Source organism: Polyergus mexicanus, unplaced genomic scaffold, assembly GCF_030449975.1.
Source record: "Polyergus mexicanus isolate NDT 795.1 unplaced genomic scaffold, iyPolMexi1.0 SCAF_5, whole genome shotgun sequence".
Taxonomy (NCBI): Eukaryota; Metazoa; Arthropoda; class Insecta; order Hymenoptera; family Formicidae; genus Polyergus; species Polyergus mexicanus.
In genome coordinates, this window is record NW_027223325.1 from 4028201 (window position 1) to 4055316 (window position 27116).

The 27116-nt window shown below is 32.0% G+C and overlaps 5 protein-coding genes and 2 long non-coding RNA genes across 11 annotated transcripts; 5 read left to right on the plus strand and 2 right to left on the minus strand.

The window, feature by feature from the left end:
* The first annotated feature begins 1004 nt into the window (after positions 1-1004).
* Positions 1005-3665, plus strand: Ndufb2 (NADH dehydrogenase (ubiquinone) 1 beta subcomplex, 2, 8kDa). 3 transcript variants are annotated; one of them, XM_070295453.1, is made up of 4 exons: positions 1005-1231; positions 1451-1583; positions 1694-1805; positions 3310-3661. In XM_070295453.1, exons 1-3 carry the CDS (start codon positions 1131-1133, stop codon positions 1784-1786), a joined length of 327 nt encoding a protein of 108 aa, XP_070151554.1. In that variant the 5' UTR covers positions 1005-1130; the 3' UTR covers positions 1787-1805; positions 3310-3661. The 3 variants fall into 3 exon arrangements, with proteins under 3 accessions (XP_070151554.1, XP_070151552.1, XP_070151551.1); XM_070295451.1 differs by having other exon boundaries at positions 1007-1231; positions 1694-1820; positions 3253-3665; XM_070295450.1 differs by having other exon boundaries at positions 1010-1231; positions 1694-1820; positions 3310-3644.
* LOC138933030 (aldehyde dehydrogenase 1A1) lies at positions 2048-7663 on the minus strand. Of its 2 annotated transcripts, none has more exons than XM_070295448.1 (10): positions 7565-7663; positions 5676-5917; positions 5500-5604; positions 4081-4182; positions 3833-3998; positions 3263-3567; positions 3079-3181; positions 2455-2962; positions 2303-2377; positions 2048-2219 (listed from the first exon to the last, which is right to left on the minus strand). In XM_070295448.1, the coding sequence occupies exons 2-10, from the start codon at positions 5706-5708 to the stop codon at positions 2150-2152; spliced, it is 1467 nt and encodes a 488-aa protein (XP_070151549.1). In that variant the 5' UTR covers positions 5709-5917; positions 7565-7663; the 3' UTR covers positions 2048-2149. The 2 variants fall into 2 exon arrangements, with proteins under 2 accessions (XP_070151549.1, XP_070151550.1); XM_070295449.1 differs by having other exon boundaries at positions 5676-5911; positions 7565-7647.
* Positions 7098-10355, plus strand: Tektin-a (Tektin A). Its single transcript, XM_070295447.1, has 8 exons — positions 7098-7225; positions 7489-7781; positions 8032-8341; positions 8420-8634; positions 8844-9066; positions 9139-9293; positions 9391-9556; positions 10155-10355. The coding sequence occupies exons 1-8, from the start codon at positions 7157-7159 to the stop codon at positions 10266-10268; spliced, it is 1545 nt and encodes a 514-aa protein (XP_070151548.1). The 5' UTR covers positions 7098-7156; the 3' UTR covers positions 10269-10355.
* LOC138933257 (dynein light chain Tctex-type protein 2B) lies at positions 10330-11238 on the plus strand. Its single transcript, XM_070295847.1, has 4 exons — positions 10330-10397; positions 10713-10846; positions 10960-11093; positions 11191-11238. The coding sequence occupies exons 1-4, from the start codon at positions 10330-10332 to the stop codon at positions 11236-11238; spliced, it is 384 nt and encodes a 127-aa protein (XP_070151948.1).
* A 946-nt stretch (positions 11239-12184) lies between these two features.
* Positions 12185-27116, minus strand: LOC138933027 (mucin-2). Its single transcript, XM_070295446.1, has 11 exons — positions 26942-27116; positions 19761-19901; positions 19199-19328; positions 18893-19010; positions 16068-16146; positions 14859-14910; positions 14532-14637; positions 14311-14407; positions 13259-14226; positions 12971-13171; positions 12185-12658 (listed from the first exon to the last, which is right to left on the minus strand). The coding sequence occupies exons 2-11, from the start codon at positions 19882-19884 to the stop codon at positions 12524-12526; spliced, it is 2010 nt and encodes a 669-aa protein (XP_070151547.1). The 5' UTR covers positions 19885-19901; positions 26942-27116; the 3' UTR covers positions 12185-12523.
* On the plus strand, positions 12772-19086 carry LOC138933033 (uncharacterized). Of its 2 annotated transcripts, none has more exons than XR_011446909.1 (3): positions 12772-14275; positions 15206-15378; positions 18902-19086. It is a non-coding gene; the product is annotated as an uncharacterized lncRNA (long non-coding RNA). The 2 variants fall into 2 exon arrangements; XR_011446910.1 differs by lacking the exon at positions 12772-14275 and adding an exon at positions 14282-15058.
* LOC138933032 (uncharacterized) lies at positions 19122-21752 on the plus strand. Its single transcript, XR_011446908.1, has 3 exons — positions 19122-19423; positions 19513-19583; positions 19651-21752. It is a non-coding gene; the product is annotated as an uncharacterized lncRNA (long non-coding RNA).

The window sequence follows — 27116 nt, forward strand, 5'->3', positions numbered from 1 at the left end:
TTTCCTTGACAGAAGAGATCACCATCTTCTCGCGATTTTCATTGAGCATATATACGTCATACAAATACATTAGCACAATATAATAAATAAAATGAAAATAAAAAGAATATATTATAATTCTCAACAACATTCATAAAAATTTGAATATTATTTTATTACTATTATTTCTTTAAAGATAAAAAATCTTTTTTAATAAAGAGCCGTACATATATTGACCAAATATAAATTCGGTTTATATATCTGCTAAAATATACTTCATATACTAAAATATAATTATTAATTTTATTATTATTATTATTATTATTATTATTATTATTATTATTATTACTTAATTTAATTAATATTATATTGTATATATATATATATATATATTTATTAATATTTTAAATATAAATTAATTATTTAATTTATATTTAAAATATATTATATATTTCAATCTTATATATTTATTTTTTCTGTAATATATATTTTTATGTTGTAATATATAATTTTACACAATATGTAAAAATTTATAAAAAAATAATGAAAAAAAGATTAATAATAAGCGCACGTTGCCAGCTCGAGATTTCGAGGATCACATAGCCACACGCGCTATATCTATAAGCTACAACTCAAGAGAGAAGGAGACAAAAGATAATCTGTCATCCGTCTCCTTCTATATCTCGAAACTGGCCGAGCCGAGCGTCGAGCGCACACGGACGAGAGCTCATGTTTTCGTGTACGTTCTAGCCCATAGACACATAGCATATCTAGACCGAGCGTTTGCCTTTATTTAAGGAGTGGGGGTAAAGATGCACGTAGAAAAGGACATACTCTGTTTCGTGCCCCTTACATTCTCTCTCGCTCGCACGTAGCATAGCATACTCTTTCGCTATGCTACATGCGAGTGAGAGAGAGTGCAAGGAGCACGGAACAGATTATGTCCTTTTCTACGTGCACCTTGGCCCTACTCCTCAACACTCGGTCTAGATATACTTATGTCTATGCTTATCTATCTCTTCCCATGTGTAAGCGTGTGTGAGTGTGAGTTGGCAGTTGTTGGCATTCCTGCTTTCCAGTTTGCACTGTTTGCAATTCACTGAGAATGATTGAGGATTACTAAGATCAGTTGCGAATAAAAATTTTTCACAATGATAATTTCACGAGGATTGAATTTATTAAGAACTGGCTATAGAAATAGTCAAAGTAAAGTTTCTGCAATGAATTTACGATCCGTTAGATTAAGTCATGAGTAAGTAGAATTATTATGTAATTCTATATGTTATAGGTTATATCTCAGAATGTTTTTTATTATTACTGATGTTAAAAAATGTTAAATAAAAATAATAATACAAAATGTCTCTCGATATGTTGTCTCGCATATACTTTCAATGCAGAAAAAGTTTCTTATAACCTCTTTTTGCAATATTTAATTTACTAATACATTATTATAATATTATTTTGTTATCAGTGATTATCATGGATCATATCGTGACCATATTCCACCAATAGACAAGATATGGCTATATGGAGCTGAAATTATGGGAGGTTTTATGTGGTGGTGGATATTATGGCATTTCTGGCACGACTTTGGTCATATTGTTGTAAGTATCTAAATAATTTCTAATATCTGTTACATTTTTTTTGTACAGTTCTAATATTCACATAATTATTCTCTAATGTAACAATTTTGCCATGATTTTTTTATGTTTAGGGAGAATTTCCATATCCAGATCCTTCTAAATGGACAGACGAAGAATTAGGCATACCGCCAGATGATTATGAAGAGCCTGCGACTCGTGTATAGATTGTGTATAGCTTCACAAGTATGTTATATGAAGGTAAAATAGATTTATCTTTATGTTTAAAATAAGAGATTGCAAAATTTCATTCAGAATAATACTATAATAGTAATAGAAAAACGAAACTTTACTTTATTTCTTTTATCTTTTTTGCAATCTTATGTGTTATATATTCGTTTAAATTTCTGGTACATGTTTTCCAAATATGAATATTTTTTCGTATCTATATTATGTAAAATAAACCACTCCATATATTATTTGTATATATTTCATTATGTTTTATTGAGTCTGTTAAAAAAACGTGATTATAAATCAATTATAACAAAGATAAAATAAAGATTAAGGGGACACATTGTGTATCTCGGATATTAATTATTTTTTGTAACTTTGATAGAAATTGTTTTAATTTCGAGATATTCTTTCAAGCCCTCTTCTCCCCTAAAAAGTATAATTAATAACATATGTTACAAGTTTAATTGCGTAATATTTAGATCAGTCTAGTTTGATTAATTATTACTTACAGTTCACGTCCTATGCCAGATTGTTTGAATCCACCAAACGGTGTTTGGGGTGTGATAGCATCGTAACAATTTATCCTTAGAATTATTATTTTAGTATACATATCTCTGTTTATGTTTGTACGACATAGTATGCTTTAAAATTATTTACTTACCAAACACTGCCTGCTTCTACAGCTTGGGCAAATTCCAAAGCTTTATTAATATCTTTACTGATTACACCAGAGGCAAGACCATAGTTAGTGCGATTAGCACGTTCAATTACTTCATCCATGGCATCGAATTTCAAAATGGTTTGAACGGGACCAAAAATTTCCTCTTTGGCAATTCGCATATCGTCGGTTACGTTCGAAAAAACTGTAGGCTGTACGAAGTAACCAGTATTACCAATGCGTTTTCCACCAACTTCCACAACAGCGCCCTGCTGTTTGCCCGAATTGATTAAGCCCATGATTTTATCAAACATGTCTTGGTCGATCTGCGGGCCTTGATCTGTTTTAGAGTCGAATGGATCCCCTACTTTTCTAGCAAGAGCCAGTTGTTTAGCATACTTTACAAATTCGTCATATATCTTAGAATGCACAAATGTTCGTGATCCTGCGCAACAATTTTGTCCATGATTGGAAAATATAGCATTATACGCAATTTCCGCAGCTTCTTTCACTATAAATTATATAATAACATATTAATATCCTAATATACAATAGATTAAAATTTAATCAATCATGAAACAATATATATGATTAAATGAAGATGTTAGATTATTTATGACAATGTACCATCAACATCATCAAATATAACGAGTGGGCTTTTACCACCTAGTTCAAGACTGACACGTTTAAGATTACTTTTAGCAGCAGCTGCCATTATAGCATGTCCGACCTATAGAAGCAAAATATAATTTATTTGTGTATTAGTTATTGTGTATATTATTATATAAAATATTTATTTAGATATGAGTACCTCAGTGGATCCAGTAAAAGCAACTTTACGAATTTCTGAATGTTCAGCAATAGCTGCACCAGCAGTTGGACCGTAACCTGGAATGACATTTATAACACCTGCTGGAAATCCTGCCTCTTTAGCAAGAGCAGCTGCATAAAGTGCGGTCAAAGGCGTTTGTTCTGCTGGTTTTAAGACCAAAGTGCATCCAGTAGCCAATGCAGGGCCCCATTTCCAAGCTAACATCATAAAGGGATAATTCCAAGGGATAATTTGTCCTACAACGCCGATTGGCTCTCTTCGCGTCAATGTAATGTTAGTATCGCCTAGTCAAATAATAAATAAAATTACTTATATTCTATTATTTAATTTATAATTCATATATCTCTTTATGAATATACTAAAAAATAATAATGAGTGGTATACGTGAAATTTAACAAAGTTTACTTTACATTTGATTTAATGATAAGATCATGGATAAGATCATATATTATGCATACAAATTGAGATTATATTATCTTTTACAAGAGTAATATCATACGCAGGATCGCACATGCAAAATAATCATTCATAAATAATTTTGAAAAATACCTGTTGGAATAGTGGTTCCATGTATCTTATCACACCAGCCTGCATAATAACGAAGAAAAGCGATACTTGCTTGTATATCATCTACAGCATTTGCGTAGGTTTTTCCATTATCAAGAGTTTCAAGAGTGGCGATATAATCTAAATCGCGCGTGATGAGATCTGCTAACTATTTTATTAATTTTTGTTATATTTATTCAGAATGTGTAATTGGTGTTTGCATTAGCTATATTCCATATGATATAATCTACCTTGTGCATGAGTTGCCCACGGATATATGGATTAATTTGACGCCATTTCGAATTTCTGTCAAAAGCTCGTTTAGCAGCATCTACTGCTTTATCCACATCGGCCTAAAAGAAATTTATTCTTTAAACTATAATTAAATAGTTCTCTTTTATTTAAATTATATATATATATATATATATATATATATATATATAGGGTGTATCCTAAAAAATGAGAAGTATTGCAATGAGAGATTAAGAACACAAAAATAAGAGAAAAAATTCATATAAACATATGTCTTATATGACCGTGTTTTCAAGTTATAGCTTGTTTTATTTTTCAGCAGAATTAAGATAATTATGTTTCTGCATACAAAAGTCTAGCTCTGACTGGATTACCGTGGGCTAATCCATGAGATGTACATCTGCCATTTCATTGTTTGACCAAACCATAGTTTTCACTTAAACGTACTTCTATCGTTAATAGTACTAACGTACCATATGAATACATTACTTTCCATGAATATAAGATATGAACTGTATCACTTACAACATAAATAATACGCGTTTATGTTTACAAATTAACAAGACCTTAAGTCCTTTAAATCTTGTACATAAACAGCAAACCGATATCCAAGTATGCTATCTTAACTCTATTGGAAAATAAAACAAGCTATAATTTAGAAACAAGATCATATTGGACATATGTTTATATGAACTTTTTTTCTTATTTTTGTGTCTTGAATCCTCTATTGCAATAGCTCCCACTTTTTAGGATACATCCTGTATATATATATACACACGTATATATATTCTGTAGACATTATTTATTTTCTCCGTAGATAAAAATTTTCAATTGGGAGTAAAGAATGATAAGATAATACTCCTCTCATTGCATGCAACAAATAAGCAAGCAAGTCATCTATTATAAAAACTTGAAATCGCTCTCAACTAGTTTAGTTTTTCGATTTACATTAAGTATTTTTCATTCAAAATTTGGTATTCTTATAAAATTTTAAATTCTTTTCCGATATTCAAATTTTGACAAATTCAAGTTTTTTTAAATTCATGTCGATTAAACACTTTTCATTCCGATTCGAAAGTTTTTTCTTGAGATTATGTAAATGTAAAATATAAATGGGGACTTAATAAATTTCTAAGTGCAAGGATTAATAAAGCATCTACTTTTGTGTAATCCTTTTCCGATGTTACATTAAATTGTTACTTCTTTTATATTAAACAAACTTGGAATAAATAAAGATTTCGAATATTATTTTTGATTTTTTATTAAAGATTTTGAAAAAAGTAGTATGGAAACTTGCTAAAAATCGTCATCTGCGGTTTTTTGTTACAAAATTTTATCTGTGTTTTTAGGGCTAAATACTCTATCAAATGTTTATGTTATATATATATATATATATGATATTACGCAAATAATTTTACCTTATCTCCTTCGGAAATTTCTGCGATGACTTTACCATCAACGGGATTTATTGTGGGAAATTTACGGCCACTCACAGCGTCCACAAATTCATTATTGATGAAAAGCTACAAATATATTTATTCGAAAGACATATCGCCCTACGCATTTTATGAAATAATGCAAGATATCAACTTACTTGGGTATATTTAATTTCCGCTTGCTTTGACATTTTCTTTTCGACAATGTCTGTATTCGACGATAGTCGGTGAGTAAATGAGAGCGAGGAATAATACTTTTGTATGTTGCTGCTATCGTTATCAACTGGATTACTTTTAACGTATGATAAGATTTCGTAAGCATCAGCTATAATTACATTGGAAGGGTATTTATTATATACCCCCGTATGTTCTTCTGGATGTGTAATTAAAAATCCTGAAACTTCGACAAAAACATTGTTATTAAATCGATATATATATTTATATATATATATACACCCTGTTTATATTAATGGCGTAAAATCACATTGAAATGTTAAAGTTACGATAAACGTAGTCTATATTCATATCGCTACTATATGTAAATAGGATGAACTACTTCTTTTCACTCCTACAATTTCCATATAATTTGTTTTTTTTTCACTCGTTTGCAATCCAATCACGATCATGCAATATTTTCAAATTTTAAGAGAAATTAGAAATCTTTTTGTTGCTTCGCAATTTTTATTATTTATCTAATGATTAAAATTGTGCCAATTGATACAATGAAAATAATACAATATAAAAATTATTTCTATGCAGAGAAAGTGCTGTATTCGCGACACCAGCGTCTTCTTGAGACTGCGATAAATATAGGTTCCACGAATAGATTTCACTATTTTAGAAATATCGTTCACGTTATAGTAGTTCTAGAGTATTAGATCTTCATCTTTTTTTTAATTATCTATCGTCTAATTATGCCATAATTACCGATTCTAACATATTGTTAAATAACATTCTATTTTAAATCGTGAGTTTTCGAGTTTAATTATATTCGAGTTTAAATATCATTCGATTTATCAAGAAATTATACATAATAATATAATATAAAAAATATCGCAGCCTCAGTGTTTTGATAGAGACCTTTGAGTCATCTTCGCGCATGCTTAGCTTTGATAGAACAATATCAATAAGTTATCAATATTTTATATATATATAAAGTACGGGACCAAAAAGTTCATGCGAGAGGATTATCTTTTAATAAACATTTAATCGAACGCATAATATTATTTTGCATTAAAAGCATATGACATAACGCGATAACATTTATATATTATTTTTAAAAAAATATGCAAATATCCCGAAGTTAGTCACTTGCATATCTTTTTGATTAAAAATAATAACTTTATGCTCTGACAGCATAAAAACACAGAGGTTAATAATTGTTAATTATTTACATGAAAATGAAGTAAGTCGCGCGCGTCTATGCTGTATTAAATCAATAAATTGGTTTCCTTAGCATATGTATATACGGAAGTGACGGCTTAAATTCGAGGAAATTCATATATTTTACTGCGTGTAAATTTACAATTTAAAAATCACATTTTAAATTCCCAATATATTTATAAAAAACAAATTTTAAAACGCTGGTAAATCAGATATATGCAACTTTGTGCGCATGTAATTATATTTATTTCAAGAAATGTCTGTTATTTCGAATGAACATAATAATTGTTTGGTCGAAACTTCACTTATTTCACAACAAACTGCGGTAAGCTTTTTTAAAGTTTTATTTATTTACATATATTATATCGACGTACGTGTATATCGATATTGTACAGCGATATGTCTCATTCATATATGTATAAAATGCAGAAAAACTACACCACACGTATGTGTATCACACACCACATATACACGACAAATAGAAAGTCGACTGAATCAAATGGCGTGCATATTTGTGAATAATTGTATTTTTCATCGTATCACATTATAAATACAATCTATTATCATCTTATAAAAATTTCGAAATAGAAAATGCAACCGAATTGTGCGATGGAACGCGGAGATGGATGCGGTGACAACATCGAAAAACCTCCGTCCTATTTACCTCAACCCGAGGATAATTATCCATTGAAACCTGAATGCTCGATTGAACCGTTTGGTCCATGTGCTACAGGCTGTGTAACGTGTTCTACTAAAGGTGAAATCACAGGTTTAAGACCAGTTGCGGATCAATATTCTGTCACTCGTTATGGACCAAGTGAATGGCGGGCGCATAACTTAAATATCTTTCAGCAGTCGAATGAGAAAATTTGTGATACTCAGTATGTATGATTTTCTTTCTTTTTCAACACAATATATATTATATTATATATATTATACACAATATATATATATATATATATAATTCACGATTATTTCGGAATTATATGTTTTGATTGAAGAATCTATAAGTAAAAGATTACTAAATTTAAAGCATGCTATGTGTATAATTAAAATACATTGCTTATAAACTCAATCGCATTAAAAAAAATTATATATTTATTATTTGATGTAAAATATAATTTTTTTTAGAGTCACGGCCAGCAATGCGAAGCAATGCGTAAAACAAACGTACGCAGCAGCTGATAAAACGCAATTAGAGACGACGGAGCATTTAAAAACGCGGGCTAACGTGGTCTATCATTGTAAGGCGGAATTGGAACATGCGATCGCTGCCAACGTGGAAGAAATAGGATTGTTGGAGGCTGAGCGTCGTCGAGTACAGAGATCTTTGTTGATATTGACCATTCCAGCATCTATCGCAAACGAATTTTTGCAGTTACGCTCCTCTCGCCTGGAATCGGATCTCGTTCGCGACAATGTCGAGGAGCAACTAACAAAAGTTGAATTTTGATCAATTTGGCGCCAAAATTTGCAATTAATGTTCTTTTCATTTTTTAATTCGAATTATACATTTCAGGAAATAGCGCTTTGTTCCGAAATACGAAATTTATTAAATCGAACTCACGAACAGATTGAGACGCAGATGATTGAATTAAAGACCGTCAAGGCGCGGATGGAAAACGATTGGTCTGATAAAGTTCATACTTATAACATAGACTCCTTGTGTGTGAATTTATCTAACGATTCTCCGCTTTTGTTGTGGAAAGCTGGAGCTACGAGAATTCCAGCCGAGTAAGTTTGAATCGCTTTAAATGTCCATGGCTGACATTAAAGAAAATATTATAATATAAAAAGTAAAATTTTTATAAGAAATAGCGATAAAGATAATTAATCATACGGAGATAATCGTCTATTTTTAATTCAGAATAATAATTTTATCGCTACTAATGACAAACTTTCGATATCGTCAATTTATATTATGAATATTTTACTTTTTTTAGTCAGTCAACTCCTACAAGTTATGAACAATTTACGCGAGAAGCACTAGCCGCCGGCGAGAGTGCTAGAGAAAGATCCATAAACTTAAGATCGACTTTGAACAAAATATATATTAGTTCCGTTAAAGACCTACGCGATCAAGCAACTTGCGTTGACATTGCACTCGCGGAAAATGTGAAACTTACGCAAGATTGTCTTCAGCAATTAGAGAAGGAATTACTTCGCGTAAGATATGTGAATGCGCATAAAACGCACAAAACAAAACTTAAGTAAAATTTAACAAAGAATATTTTTTAGTGTTTGGATGAGCTAGGGAGTACGGAAAAGCTGATTGAAGAACTTCGGGATTCAACAAAAGGATTAAATAATGCCATGAAATTAGCACAAACAAGATTGGATAATAGATTGAATCGATGCAATGTTGAAAGTTGTCGAGATGCACCTCAATTTGCGTAAGTTATTTAAAGAAAAATTATTATTTAGTTAATAATTTTAATAAAATATTGTCAACAAATGTAAGTAATGAATTAATTAAAAACTTTTATTTAGCCTTATTGAAGAAGTGAAATCTCTTGGCGAACGTACTTCCGCTATATTGGCAGAATTAAAACGCACTGAGGAATCTCAAGCGAAATTAGTCGAGACAAGAGGTACCCTTGAACACGAAATAATGGTAAAACGGAAGACCTTGTATATAGACAAGGAACGCGGTCAGGTATTGCGTTCATTCTTTCCTTCTACCACGGACTTGTCTGGATTTTGAATAAATTGATTATATATGCAAAATGTCATTGTAATTATTCATTTAGATGTTTTCCAACTAATTTTTTAGATTTGTTTTTAAAAACAATAATTTGATAAAAATAACAAACCTATTTAATTTTATTATTCGGTATTTTATTATATGTATCAGCATATTATTATTAATGCGAGCACAGTAAGAGTGCGTTCGGAAATTTTACTCGTGGGATAGGATAGCATTGAACTGACCAATCAAAATCAAAGAAATCTTTTGTTCTGATTGGTCAATCAAATGCTACTTTACCCTATGATAGAATTTTCGAACACACCTTAAAGGGAAGGAAGATTGATTTAGAATACATATATATATACGGCATATAAATGTGTGTCAGATTGTTTGGTATACCAATATGGCTACCTTTATTGATAAACAAGCTGAATGACTCTTATAAGTGATTTGTGCGTGTATGTATATGTTATATGACAGAAGAGAGATTGACTCTGTTTTAACTTTAGTAATCATGAAAAAATGAAATGAATGAAAAAATAAATATATATAAATGATTTTTCAGTACTGTTACTGTCAATTGTCAGCAACTGGCGGTTTATGTGGGAACATACGAATTGTAAAGTTATTAATCATAAATGGCAGAAGAGAAACGAATACCGCATTCTGTGAAACGTGACCCAGTGCAAGAGGCAGTGGATATAGCACAGGAGGAGGAAAAAAAAGATGTGAATTTGGAGATGCTCGAAGACGTTGAGGAAACAGCTCAGCAACCAGTTTATCAAATTCGACCGCATCTTCACGAAAAGTAAGTTGGTTTACTAAGAAAAATCAAGAGATGCGGTCATGTCTATCTTATCAATAAATTAATATAATATATAATGATAACAAAATATTATATATTATATATAATATATTATATACATAAAACACTAAAAAAAAGAATCAAATAAAATTTGCATTTGTACAAAAAATTGTAGAAAGAAATCGCTTTGATTTTGATTTAAAAGATAAGATATAGATCAATATATTCTTAAATTAGCTATTTTCAAATACACTATTAATGTGGTTAATGATTTTTTTCTGAGTTTAATTAAATAATATTAAAATATTTTTAACACAGATTTAAACCTCTAAGTGCAAAAGAGATAATACACGATGTATTGTTTGATCAACTCGCTACGAAATCATATGATGCACAGGCAGCTGCTCAATGGACCAAAGATATAGCAGATGTTATTGAAAGAAGAATCAAAGGTAATATTTATCATTTTGTCTGCAGATTTATAAACCATTTATATTAATTATTACATTTAAAGTTCTATTGTAAATATTTAGTTCTATATATTCTTTTTTTACATATTTTATAGATTTACAGTTTAAAAGATATAAATACATTGTTAATGTGGTTTTGGGACAACAACATGGTGCGGGTGTAAAAATAGGCACAAGATGCATTTGGGATGCAGAAGCTGATACATATGCTTATGATAGTTTTATCAATGTAAGAAGGAGATACATCTTTTTCAACTTTTGTCATATAATATTTAATAATTATACATATATTCTTGTTCCGGAGTTAATTGCATGTTATTTTTCAGGATACTATATTCTGTATGGCTATAGTATATGCAGTTTATTTTTATTAGAAAGACATTTTCTGAAGAAAAACGCAAATGCATGAGTGGAAAGATATCATTATTTAAAAATGTCAATTTTATTAAAATACAATCTATTATTATCATACGTATTAACACATATGCAACACATGTTATACGACATGTTATTGTATATGACATAACATAATTTTTACATATAATTACAGATAGTATTTGTGTTCAGAAACAGAGGCATATACATGATTATGTTTGCAATGATATATTTTTCATTTAAATGGTTTTTTTTTATTACTAAAATTATTATAGCACCATAATTCACGGTAATATAGTTAATTAAAAGTTATTTATCCTACTTGTTACAGTACTTATTGTCATGATTTGTTTGCTACATATTTTTAATAAATTACTTTTTAAAAAAGTAATAGTATCTCTTATAGAATGGCACTAGAAATATTTATTTGTTAAAATTATAACGACTGTTATTATTTATTTTTCAAAATGTTAACATTAATTTTATAATTTGATTGAAATTTTACAATGTTATATGCATACATATACATATATAATTCACATTTGCATAACACGATAGGCAATATAAATGAAAATACAAAAATATATTTATTAATAAAAATTATAATTAATTTATTAAAAAGTAATCTATTATGTGCCGTGCTATTAATTTCATTTTTTGTTTATGTATATTAAAATGTGTAATAATAGATATAAAATTTAAAGAAGGCGCTATTTGACACATTTTATATTATATATTTAATTAAAGCAAATTTCATATTGCAGCATTTAAGAAAAAAAGTCTTAATAATTTGCCATTGTGAGGAAAATAATATTTATAATAATTAAAATTATATAAATAAATATAGCTTAAACATTTGTTATTCTGAAGTATATACCTATAAGTATGTTAATACATAAAATCACTCTTTCATCATAGATTTGTTTTGATTATTTGCTTATTATATAAATTATAAATCTAAATGATCTGTCATATGTTAAATATTAACATACATATTTGTTTGTGCTTCTCAGCCATAATTTTTGTATTTAAAGTAAAATAAGTGTACGTTTAGATCTTGAAAAGGAAAAAAGAAAGAAAAAATTGAATGTGCAATTCAAGTAACTGTACTTTGACAAAAGGAAAAAATATAAAAAAAGAACTTATAACGTGCTCTAAACGTAAACTATACATTTTCGTATTAAATTTTTCTCCGATTCTTGCAGGCTATATTATTTTTGATTATATTACATGTTTCAGATCATATCATGTGCTTAATTAATATATGTTAATGCGAAAATTAAATTACATAATAACGCATGGCAATGCGCAGCATAACGGCAGACAAACTGGGACGACTGCGCCTCCTTTGCTGGTTTTGCTTTTGCTTTTACTGGAAGCTTCATATTCATACTTTCCGCTTGCCTTTTGCCATCCTCCCTGAAAAACGATGTAAACAAGAATTGATTAAAATCAGATATAATAAAAAAAAATTTTGCTTTTAGGAATACAAGAGACAGAAAGTGCTTTTCTCTCTTTAAATCGATGATAAGTAATGTTGCAATATAAAAATTAATGAAAATTTGTATAAGTGCTTATCATTTTCTATTTTGAAGAGTGGTTTTTGAACTATTATTAGAATTCGTTGCGACTTATATACATTTGCTTTCTCTTAACGTCTGTAATTGAAAATTTTTTTATTTATTACAAACTTAGGAGCATTCTATATAATACATTAAATAATTGACTTACACTAGCTTGTGACATGGCTGCACTAGATTCTTCCTTCTTGGTGAATTCCGCCGAGCCTGGAGGATAATAGACCGGTGGGCCGGCAACATTTTTGCTTTTGACTTTTGGCGGCGTATGTGGGATAAAATCGACTTCTTTCTTCTTAGACGGTGATTCTTTGTTCTGGCGTTCTTGCCTCTGTATATCTTCCAATACTTCTCGCTAAATGAACGATATAAAATTCTTATCTTTATTCGGTAAATAATTATAGTATTAATTAATTACGGTATTAATTACAGTTAACTTTACCTCAGAATCGGAGAACGAAGCCATGAGGTCTTCGAGTTTTGCCGGTGGTCCTTCGCCATTGATGGCTGGCTTAGCGGGATACATCTGGACACCAGTCGGAAACGATTTCGGCAAGAGGACCTCGTGATCGTCCGCGTTCTTGCTCGGTGGTACTGTAGTCGTAGTATTCGAAAATTTGTAAATCGTATTGGGTGTACCTTGTTGCGGGTAATAGGTCGTCGTCGTCATCCTGGTCGGTGTATCCGGTGTATCAGGCATCAAGTGTCTGTCAGATCTGTACTCCTCGATCCGTTTAATGGTCTTGGTGTGCTCAACGGTAGGTGGTTGATTCTGGTATATGACGGTCGTGCCCCCGGGATAATCCGGGCGATCGCCCGGCCCGTGGCCATTAGGATAATTACCGTCGACCTGGTAATACTTTTCGGTCACGGTGGTCTTGGTCTCCATATTTGTTGGCAGCGGTGCATTGCGATAAACGTGGGAAGGCTTCCAACCGGGACGATCGTCGTGATGCTCTTCGCGATAGAACTTTGCCTCCTTGTGAATGGTCGTGGACTTCTCGAGATCGTTCGACGGGCTATTGTATCTGATCGATGTATCGGGTATCGGATGTCCCGGTACATTCTCAGTTACGGTTTGGTAGGTGATCGTCTTGTCTGTGGTAGCAGCTGTGGTGCCGCCGGTTCTCCCTGGTAGGGTGTACGTGATGGTTTGATCAACGGGCAGAACGACATTTCCTCCTGGCACACTGCCACCTGGTAGATATGTTTCCGGCGATCCTGGTAGTTCGTACGTGTACGTCTTGATTGTTGTTGTCACCTTTGTGTTTGGACCGGGTGCCAGATTGATCGGTATCGCTGGAGTTGGCGACGGCACCGGCACGTATTCAATGGTTTTGTATTCTTGTGGTGTGCTCGTGTGCGCTGTAGTTAATGCGCTTTGAGTTGATCGCGGATCAGCTTGATAGCCTTGGAAAGCAGAACATTATTTGTTTAATTTCAATGTCAAGATTAAGATGTATGTATATAATCGATTTTTTGTAAGATACATACTAGTTTCGTGAATATATTTGACATCCCTAACATCCCTTTGAGTTCCTGGCAGAGGGGAGGTTTGTTTTGAACGAGACGTTGAACTGTCGCCATAGACCTAATAGATACAGTGACATTGCCGTTAAGATGCTAATAAATTTATGCTTTATTTAATATCATTACAAATAATGAATTAAAATATTAGAAAAAATTTATGTTTGCAATAATACACTTTTACTTACCAATTCTCTATTAACCACTGTTTTTTTAATGATCGGTTCTGGACTTTGATATGTATACGTCGCTGGAGTCTTAGTCTCCTCGTAAGTAGTTTCATGGATGTCGTCACTGTGAAGGCATACATTTTTTCATATGTGTACTTTGCGATTTTAGCGTAGTTACAAAAAAATTTTTATTTGTGTTATATCTGCAATAAAAATTCTTTCGAATGTCTGAGTTTATTTCTATTTTGATGGAAAAAGAGACGTGCTCTGCGCGACCAAGTCGTTTGGCATTCATTCAGAAATCGGTGGTATTTTGGGACTTATGAGGCAGCGCTATATACTTACATCAAGGGCGCGCCAGTAAGAGCCCGTTTGTTTTCCGAGGTGACCCACGAATCTGAAACAATGAATCATTTAGTGCGCTACCATATGCGATTGAAAAGCGCGATATTTTTCCAGACGGATGATGTAATGAAAAGTTATAAAAAAATTATTAATGTAAATTTATGCAGGATTCGAGAAATAATGAAGTATTATATGTTGCGGTAATTTATCATTGATTTTAATCTTATGAAATTCTTTGTCCTTTCTAATATATAACTTTAATATGTCGATCTTTTACATATTTTATCTTTCTATCTTTCGTGTGTTCTCATCCTCTTTTATCTTTTATTTTTTCTTTTTTTTTTCAGGAAAGCAGCGAAGAAATCAGGTCAACCTTCTGCTATAAGCAGTCCTAATATGGCTACGCTTGTGTATTATACGTGACCGCGAGGAACATGAACTACGACCGTACCGTCTTTGCCAAATACAGAGACACAAGGAGAACTTTCTCGTTCCCACTACATGCTTCTTTAAAACAGAGGTAAATAAAATTCCGAGAAGATTTCTTCAATTTTCGTAAAATTTGGTAAATGACAGACGAGAAATAAATGTTCGCGAGCGTCTTTCGTACTCTCTCTTTCAATTTAGAAACATTTTCTTTTTATTATTTATATTTCAACATTATTTTAAATTAAATTTGCATATAAAATCCTTACACGTGTAATCCCACCGTTTAAAGTTATTTGGAATATTTTTACTAAATTTTGTAAAAATTGGAGACGCGCGTAAATTCTGTTGGCCGGAACTCAATCTCTATTTTTTTCTCTCCCGAGAACAAATATAAGGTAAGTAATAAGATTCATATTCTCAATTTCGCCAATATTCTTTGCGGAATACAATTGAAGTTACATCGAAGATCGTGTATAGCGCTCAAATCTGCGGGAGAAATCGGCTTGATTTTTTTCATTATCAATTAACCGTAAACCAGCAAGGCCGTCACGCGCCTTAAAAGGCGTGACACGAGCAACCGGCTCTCCTACCTTCCACGATCGTTCAACGTTTGCGACCGACGTGTTACTTATCTTGGACAATTCAAGGAATCTCTGAATCTTCGCTACGGTTTTTCGATTTTTGTTATACACATGTAATCGCATACGTAACACAAGCACAGTGATATTATATACATATACTATTCGCGTACATTTAATGTAAATATATAGATTTTCTCACCTGCTTTCCCATCCAAATCCTTGTTATATTGATACGACACCTGCTTGTACGCTATCGTTTTACTTTGACCAGGTTGAACCTGCGAATATACAAGAGGATGTTACGAAGCAGAAATCCTACATTAGTACGCATAGACATTTAGGTCATCCCTTTTTATACGCAGCATCGCGATCCAATCATGACAAATTAGTGCGAGCAATGCGTGGGTGATGTTAGCACTGGGACTCTCCTTATAAGACTCTGATTACGACTGTCCCACGTGTAACGCATAGGCGGATCGGTAACAGCGATTAAATTCCGCGGAACGACTTACGGCCGCGATGATCGTTTCAATTCTATAGAAAAACTATAATCATTGAAGTATGTTACAGGATAAAACATCTTTATTTTACGTTTTAGAAATATAATTTGTAAGCGCACACATCGCTCTACTTCCATGTGATTAAATTAATAGCGAATTTTTTCACAAACTGCGAAATGATACGAGTAACACGTGTAGGATTTTTATAGATTGTTTTGTTATAAATTCTATCTTTCTATCAAATGACGATAGACAGCATCGTTTAAAGATCTTAAAAGCCCGTTAGTTCGAACATCCGGCCAGCACGCAAGGAGCGCGAGCAAACCAATTTATTTCCATTCGATGCCAGATTACAAGGCGTACGATCAAGATTGCAATCATCTCGGCTTGATCCTCCCCAACGCGATTTTCTAATCTTTAATATATCGCGTAAAATGTGGCAGAGTATTATTACCAGGCTGTTTAGAAAATCTTTACCGAGTAAAGCATAGTCGTTTTAAAACGCGTTTCTCTTTTACCAGACCATACGATCGAGTAAATCGAGGATGCACGAGAAATATTTTGTTATTCTTGACTTTAATCAACCTTTCGGAAAAGTCACGCTCAACCATATATTTAGAATGCAAATCCTAATCATCACTATCATCTACGTACCATCATGCATATCAAAAAACTAATGACGCTGATAGAAAGAGCGCTATGCATTTTAATTATTTTATTCATTTTTTATGTGTGGTATAAAAAAAAAAAATCTAAAATTTACGGTAACATTTTATTTTTATTGATACTCCTATATATATTTCTTTGCAAACTATTCTAATTTATTCAAGCATCTTTTAAAGCCTTGCATAGAAGTCGACAAATAAATGCAAAAGTGAAGGAAAGATTATCAGATGATTGTGATTCGATAAGTCAGATAGCCATGCGGACGACTATTATACTGTGAAATTATACTGTCTGCGAATTTATTTTTCTTCTTGATATCGGCTCTTTTTCTTTTTTTCGGAATATTCAGGGATGTAAGATGTGACACGAGCGAGACGCGTTGATTACTTTGCGGCTTCAAGTATAGGTGCGATCTCATTTATTCTTCGCGGCCTCTCTGTTTCCCTTTTTAACACAATAAGGAGACAAGATTAAACGTTCGTTAGATGCGCCGACACGGCACTTGCATCTCGAGGCGAATATATTGAAACGATGCAATCTGCGTGGCGTATAATTGGAACTTCAGCGAGACGCGTAAAACTCATATCGTGGGTGTTAACGTATGTGATTAATATTCTATGATTAAAAATCTACCTAATTTATACAATATGGCAGATATCGTAAAAATTCTCTATCAATAATAATACTATTGACAAATACAATAATGAGAGACACGTGTTATATAAGTTATTAATGCTACCATACAATCGAATTTTTATTAATAATATTAATATTCATTTAAATTAAAAATTAGACGTGTTAGGCTCGTATAGATAATAATCTAATAAGAAAACCCGTTGCGCTGAAGATGGCTAAAAAAAAGAGCCGAAACGTCCGCTATCCGACTATATGTATATTTTACATTGACATGTGTTTTTAAAATAAACCTGTGTCCGCCCGAATACCTGCGCGTGGCTCTTATTGCCAATTTCCATTCTTATTAGATTATTATTAATATTCATGTTTTGAGACATGTAATATATTGATATTTTATTCATTTATCGTCCTCAAATACTAAAGAAGAGAGACAGAGAGAGAGAGAGAGAAAGAGAGAGAGAGTTATGTGTATAGTGAACATAAGATTATAATTTATGTTTAGCAGTAAAATTGTATATTTTTTGAAATATCGAAACGAAACGATCAAATCAATATAATTAAGTTGAGATGAAATCTCGTCGATAATTTTGAAGAGTGTTGATTAAATAATACAATTTTTATTAATAGAGTTTTTATTTTTTTCTAGCTTGCAGCTATTTATATCGAGAATTTTTATACATTTTATATATTCTATTTAATTTTAACATCATTTAATCAAAATGGTCGTTTTCTGTTCAACAATATTATTTAGTAATCTCGGCAAGGAGATACATATGATGTATGCGAAACTAGTTCTTCTTGCATGCATTGATCGCGGTATATATATATATTTTTTTTTTTTTTTTTTTTTGGTGTACGAACATGAGCATCATTTTGACGTCCATGTAATTTCATCCAACGTGTGATTATATATTTTTTCTGTTTTTAGATTTTATCCCCAGGCTAATTTTTATATCAATATAATGAAGGGAACTACAAATCGCACTTACTAGATTTTGATTCGATTTTTATATTGCATGCATTTTATCATTTCTTAAACAATAAAATTTATTTTCTTGACAAATAACACCGTGACGTTGAATTAAACAAAACGATATGACTCACATATGAATTTTCTTACATTATCCTTTTCAATCATTGCAAATTATTGAATATTGAGCTTATGATATTTTGTATAGAGTTTTATATTTTAATCATGCATTATTTTAATTGGAAAACTCACGTTTTGCAGCTCCGCATCTAGAAAATCTAATCCCGGAATACCGCTGGGCGTGCCGGTTGGACCAGTGCTCACAAATTTTTCGGTGGTAGTTACTTTTGTACGATTTGGAGATATGGGTCTAAAAAATTATTTTTATAAATCTGTATATTTATTATAATATATATTTTTTATATATTTTATATATAAGAAATATATATATATATATATATATATATATATATATATATATATATAATAGCATCGAATAAAAGGAAAAGACACGTTAGTACAAATTATCGTCTAGTTCGAACTATTTTGTTCTCTCACCTGCCTCCCTCGGAGATCACTCTGGTAGGATTGGCAGCTATGCGATATTCGACTTGGGGTGAGAGTGCTCTGTCTCGGCTAGGAGTGGCACTTCTCGAGACACTCGTCTGCAGATCCTCGAGAAGTGCGTCTGAAAGAGCCAAACGAACCAATTTAACATGTCGTCATTCACACTGCTGTAACGAAGCATGAAGTAAAATAAAGGAGCTGAGAAAGCAGATTCAAGTATATATGAAGACAATTACAATTGACGTCAACTAAAATATTATTATGTCTAGCTTCTCTCTCTGCATTAAACTTTCGTATTGTTTTAGATTGAAATGTACATGCATTACCAGGAATATCAATTTATATCGATCAGTAGTAGCAGAGAGGAGAACTCAAGGTAGTTGTATTTTTAAGTTTGATAATCTGTGTTTGTGTATGCGCTTGTACCTAATTTATACGCTAAGATTTGCAGATACGAGAACGTCGCGAATAAAAAGGCCGTACTCGTGTGGCGGAAAAGAGAACAACGGATAGATAGAGTTACACATCTCCGGTGGCACGTTTAAAGATTTACCCAAGTTGTTTTCGAGGCTGCTGGCCGTTGCCGCTCCGTCTCTCTGGCCAGATATAGGACCGCCATGACTCATGATCTTTCTGCTGGTGTGCGTCGTCGTCCGCTCCCTTACAGCTGCCGACATTGTGTTCTTCTAAAGCCCTGTCTCATAAAATTTATTTGTGAATTAGAAGTTTTTAAATAGAGTAACGTAGATGTATGATTGACATTCTGATTAATTTCATTATCATTACTTCACGTTTCATCGAATTTATCTCTCGGATCTCTGGTGGTCGAGTAACTGAAACGACAGCGTGGATAGATACTTCTTACAACAACCGCGTTACTTATAGAAGCCTGGAGTTATAAATAGATCTGATATTAAGATTTAGATCTCTATAGCGTTACAGACTTTCGCAGAAACTTTCGCACTCGCCACTTGAAGCCAGTTTATGGACAAGGCTCGCGACCAGAGCGATCACTTTCAGGCACGAGTGGGTGTAGTCTCATGATTTTTGTCGCGCATTTATGGTTTTTATCTCACTTATAAAAACAGTTTCTTAACATATTATTGATTATTTGACAAAATATATTGAAGAAAAGACTTGAATGAAATATATGACATATGTAACTTAAATGATTTTGCGCGCTGATATTTTACATTATTAAATACCATTGTATCGCACATTGATAATGTCATAACGTCGAGAAATTTATTTCTCATGTTTCAAATATATGAAACTGGATTAAGAGATGAGATCAGTCTGGAAAGTCTAAATCGGCGGAAGTGCCAAATGGTCTTGTATTTATTCCGGTGGAGGCATCAATGCGAATGAGGCCATCGGGCCAAGGAAACCTTCCAAGAATCGCCAGCTAAAGTGGTTTGTACGATGATCGCCTCAAAGCTCTCAAAACGTGCGACGAAAATTTGTTTCTGGAATTCGTATTTCATTGACTGTTACACGAGTAATCATATATATGTAGATAATCATATGATATAAGAGAAGAAAGAAAGAAGTTTCTCGATCTGAGTTCTTGACAATGACAGACTTTTTATTGAAGGCAAGTTTCGGCAATGTGGTCCATGGACAAATGAATGCAGATCAAGGTCAATTACTATGGGTATTGTGTCTCCGCGACGAATATCGCTCTGCCTTGATTATGACTTATGAGTTAAATGGCACTTGAGCTGTACACACTGTATAAGATTACCATTTAAGATAATTTACTCTCCAGCTAAGAAATACTATACCATGAATATATATTATTACTTTCAAGCATTAACAAAGTAAAATTCTTATAACACGTTATTATTTTCTAATATATTATATTTTATATTAGGTGTACAACTTTGCAGTGGTCGAAATAAATAGATCATAGACGTCATGCAATAAATTTGGGCATCTGTCAACATAACCCCATAGAAACATTAGTCGATTTGTGTCCGCATCATAAAGTTATTCTCGATTGAAAATGTCAGTTTACGAGCCAAATTCTCGTCATTTGCGGGAGGTTTTAATTTTCTGCTTCAATATGAAGAAATCTGCGGCTGAGGCTCATCGAATGCTCTCAAATACTTATGGCGAAGCCGCTATTAGTGAAAGAACGTGTCGTGAGTGGTTTCAACGCTTCAGGAACGGTGATTTTCACGTCGAAGACCGGCATAGCGGTGGAAGAGAGAAGATTTTCGAAGATGCAGAATTGGAGGCATTACTTAATGAAGACTCGAGTCGAAGTCAAAAAGAATTGGCACGATCATTGGGAGTGACTCAACGAGCAATTTCAAAATGTATAACCAGTTTTTTACGATAAAGCCTCGAATTTCGGAAAAAAAAACGACGGAAGCAAAGTTGTACACCTAATATTATCTTCATGCAAAAATGATTTTAATGTTTACGTTCATTTTTATGTGACACACACATTATTAAAAATTATATGTGCCTAGAAACTTAAGAATTATATTTTCATTATATTTTCGTTATAATATTATCAGTTATATTTATATGATATATGATCTACAGAACACACATAATTTCAATAATCGAATGGACTTGCGTGCGCAAGAAATCGAAAGCTAGAAAAACGTAATAAAAAAATCTGTGTCATTCGGGGATTTTATTGCACAATTTTGTTTTCAGATGGTGAGTTGATTTTAAAGTATGTGCTGCGTCTTTCCTGTTTAATATAGAGTACACGTAGCTATTTGATCAGCTCGAACGAGCATCGATCGCAATGGCGCAATTAAAATACGAGCGTGTTATTCAATAGAGAAAGAAATCGTACGATAAAATTATTTTTCCATAATAACAGATACATTTTTAACGCATGTTTACAAAACGCGTATGCGATAATTGATAACGCGACATAAAACGATAAAATCATTACAATCTTCAAGCAATACATTTGGAAGCACGAATTGGACGAATTCACACAATCATCAGATGCTGTTACGCTATTGATAGAGCGCAATGCAATTACTTTAAGCAGATAGTTAGCCCGGTCATTGTCAGTGACATTGTATCGCGCCCTCCAAGGTTATCGTGTTAATCGAAACGGTGGCTGCGATTCAAAGAAGACTACCTAATCGCGTGACTCTATTTCAATTAGTAAATCTCTCACACAGCGATAAGCATGATAGAACTTTCACCGCTCGTGATAATTTTCGAATTTTTTTTTTTTTTTTTTTAATTGCGAATTTAATTTGCCCGTAGACAAATGTATTTTTGGCTATTGAGAGAGAAAGAAAGAGAGAGTTTATGTGTGAGAGAGAATCATGAATAATAATTTCAGCGTGCAGAGCACCTGCGCGTTACTTATCGCGAATCTTGCGCAATCACTTTCGTTTTTATTTGAACACGGGGAAGCTGTGAGACGGAGAGAAATGAAACAGAAAAAGGATCGTTCGCACTGCGAAATTACATCGGCTTTGATCCACACGATATATAATACAATCTTTCAGAAAATTTATGCGCCCCTTTTCGTCGAAAAGCGTGACAAGAAACATGACACCCTTTCCCCTTTAAATCATATTACAACATTAATATGTATACGTTACAAGAAACAGAGAGATTAAATATTACTTATTCATTATTTTTGTTTGTTTTAACAAGGGTACAAATTTAAAGCATACATTTTATATCCTCATAGAGAACTTTGATGAATAAAGCAAATTTATAATCAGGACAAAATAAATAGAATCTCACAGACAGATTGACGGATTCGATGATAAGCATTATTTATTTATAATTTGTCACAAAAGTATGAGATCGCTGAACACTGGAAACTATACTATATACTACATGAGAAGGCTTGAAGTTTCATGCAGTTAATTATCAAGTCTTTGGTTGGACAAGGAACTGAAGGTCAAAGTTGAAGTCCTGTTGCAGAAAGCGACTTGGTGCAGAAAGAAGTGCGATATAAATATTGCGTGATTACATTATGTCACTACTACTGCTGGCATATTCTCGAATGTTACACTATTAATACACTGTTCTATGTTACAGCACACTACGTGTGGACATATGTTACATAACGGCGTTTTGATGATAACTAATGTTGTTAATTACAGAATCACATTGATTATAATGCCATATTTATTCGACATATTTGAGACAGCGAAAACATATAAAAATTACAAGATTACATGTGTGTCAACGGGAGAAAGTTCTGTGTTTGCATTCACAACGTAATTGCGCAAACGATTGTAAGCATCAGTATTATAGGTTTTATATGAATGGTTTCCTCTTATTGGATATTTTATCGAATTTCAAGTATCTGTGAAATATTTCGGTGGTATTTATTGAATGTCGAAAATATTTATGTGAAAGCGATTTCATAAAAGCTAATTTTCTCTCTCTCTCTCTCTCTCTCTAAAGATATTTTATCGGTAAATTGTCAGAAACTTTTGAGAAAGAAAACTACCTGCAAATAATTGTCCGCAAAAATTATAATTTTTTTTTGCAATCATTATATCTTACTTTTATTGATGCTATCGAAAAAAAAGTCTTATTACATACGAGAGAGAAAGATTATTTCAGTATATTTTTAATATACTGAATAATAAAAGTAAGTAATATTTTTATATTATCATTTGATTCTGTAGTATTAAAAAATATTGTTTTTTTAAATATTATATTATAAATATGATATACATAATTTGAAATGGCGTTGATCTGCGTGCGTGCGTGTGAGCGCGTGCGTGAGAGAAGTTATCATTTTATAAATTGCAAGACTTTTGATCGAAAGTACCGATTTAAATTCTTGCGCTACATTATTTCGATCTGATAACTCGAGCATAATTGAAACATGATATTACCGCTGATTACGTGCGTGATTATTAGAGTTCTCGAGGCTCAATAAGAAATTCTCGTGTGTCCGATACTTCTTGGTATACGGCCATTGCATGAAAGAAAAAAATCACATAAAAGTATTCATGATCTTGATGATCTCGATCAATTCAACTATGTGAACTTATCAAATTATATCGAATTTTTTTATCAACTGTACTATAATTAACAGTAAGATTATAATCGGCAGTTTGCTAAATATAATGTAAATTTTTTTATTATAAATTTCAAATATTACATAAAGATAAAAAAATACAACACACTGTTTACTTTACAGCATGTACTTTTCATCTCTATTTAATTATAGATTTAATCGTAAAGTAGCGAATTTGGGGAGAAGATGTTAGAAAAAAATATCTTTGTCATTTGTCAATTTATCATAAGACTTTAACAAATTATGCCGGTCATTTATAAACATTACGCATATATACACATACGCAAGAAAAAATGAGACAAAAAATATAATATGAATTTCGTGTATATTTAACTTTTGACATTACGTGGGTGGCAGTGGTCCAGCTAACTGGCGCCCAGAATCTTATTTTCTCTCTCTTTCTCATCTCCTTCTTCGCCAGTATTCTTCGTTCTTTGTGTGTGTGTGTGTGTGTGTGTTTAACCTGTTTAAATATAACTCATCCACCTTTTTTGCTTCTCAACAAATTTCCTGCTGTTGGCGCATTTTACGTGGACAGTAAATCTTTAATGGCATTTTGATGATGTTTTCGATTCTTCGTTTAATTACTAATAGAGTTAACGCTATTTTGCAAACGTTCATAAACAAAGCATGAATCCTGGCGCGTACATACAATAAAGTTTGTGTGCCAAGATAAAATTTCAACACGTGACTGTCATCAACTGTTTTCAGCATCTGTGTAATCGTTCGTAATTTGTAATAATTTAAACGTATAAAGATATAAAGGAGAGGATGTATTCGGACAATATTTTTTCTATATAAATTTTCCTTCAGCACACATAGAGTTTCGACATTGAACAATATTTTGTAGTATTAAACAATCATCTTCTATATAAAGTTTCGTAAAAATTGTTTTACGCAATATTGCAAAAAAAAAAAAAAAAAAAAACTCGCTGAAAGATATATCGGCGTTTATTTTTGGCATGCCAACTAAACGGTAAGAAGTTGTTATAAACAACGGGCCAATATGTTTTTGGCTTTGCGCCTATTTTTGCTTCTACTTTCGTTGTATGGCGTCCTCTTTTTTTTTTCTTAGCTCAGCTGCACACACATATAAATTTTGTTTTATTTATTTTTTACAAATCCGTTTTGTATAATAATATATCGTGTGCCGAATAACGCTGATGGAAACGAAACAGTTACGCGTACACGAAAAATTTGCTTCTACCTTCCCTCCTAATTAATCTATATAAGATAAAATATTGCATATATAAAAAAAATTCAGTTCATTAATAATTGTTATTCTTATGCGTTACGCATGGCTTACGAAGCTCTTAATGAAGGTTGTAACGTCTGTAGCGAAGCATGAATTATGCATACCGGTATTTATTCTGAGCAGTCTTTAAAAACGCATTTAACATGGCTGAGAGATCTGCGAAGATGGAAAGTGGAATTCGACCTTCCATCTCTATCTCCGATCATTTGCTTACCGTATTACATACGCTTGAAGAGATAAATTCCAATCGATATTGTAGGCTTATAATTAGTATCAGATTATTCCATATAAATTGTAGCGTTTCAGAAACTTCATCTTTATATAGAGAAATACTGTCTTGTAAAATAATATCTTTTGATAATCGACTCTCTTACATATTATGTTAAAAAGTAATATATTTATTTTCCACAATTATATATAATTCTTATAAAATAATAATGGACGTTCAATTTACAATAAATATATAAAAATATGTAAAAAATTTTGAAAAAAATTCGTATTATGTTTTTCAATATAAATATAACGCATGAGTAAATTTATTCGATTACATATCATATATCCTTTGCTCGTAAATTACTTGAAAATTATTGAAAAGCAACATTTTTCACAATAATTTAAGAGCTTTAAATTTATAAAGCTAATACATAATTTTTTAATATAATGTGAAATGCAATTCTTAACGTATGATTCTGGATCAAGTTATTTTGCGCTATAATGACTCGCGACGAGGCTTATGAACAATTTCCGAGTGGGAATAAACTTCTTTCAACCTGGTAACGTCAGGAATCACGGCGTGTTAACCAATGACATGTGTGGTATAATGACGGTCACTGTTCGCAGTCATTCAAAGGCACCGAGGCTTTTTCAGTGGCGGAAGATTAATTACTTACATAGGGCTGTGACAACACAATGTATCAATAGTAAATTAAGAGAAATAGATACATCGCGACAGAAAGGGAAAGCTCTACGCTACAATAAGATAATTAATATTAATTGTCGATTTCGATATCGCTATTTTCTCGTTTTAGTAATTACTAAAATATGTATCTTTAATATACGATACAGTTATATCTAAATTTTGTTCGAGTTACTTTTATTATTTATACTTCAAGTGTTTCAAGGTTTTCTAATCTATTGCTTTTAATCTGTGCAATATTTTCGATTTTTAATTCCTTGCCATATTTAATATGAGGTGATGCATAAAGAACTATTTGCTATCAATCTCTTTATTATAAATACTTTTTATAAATATACGTCTATATCTTCTTCAGATTCAGATTTTCTTTCAGACAATTTGGCAAATCTTTTTGTATTAATGCGTACATTTATAAATTATCTACGTTATGTCAAATAATTCTAAATTAATAAAATTAAATTTGTATCAGTAAAAGAGCTTTCAATCTGTATTAGAAAACTCTAAAAAATATTAGAAAAATAATTTTCTTACCTCGCGAGAAAGGGTAATCCAAAATTTGCACACGGACTAAATCACTTCTTTTCTCGATTTGTTTTCTTCCCGGTAACTTTGCTCACACGATGAGTCCAATCGATCGATCTTAATCGAGAAACAGAGCGAGGCAACGGATTGACCGTCCGCCCAGGACTGGTTACACTTGCTTGTG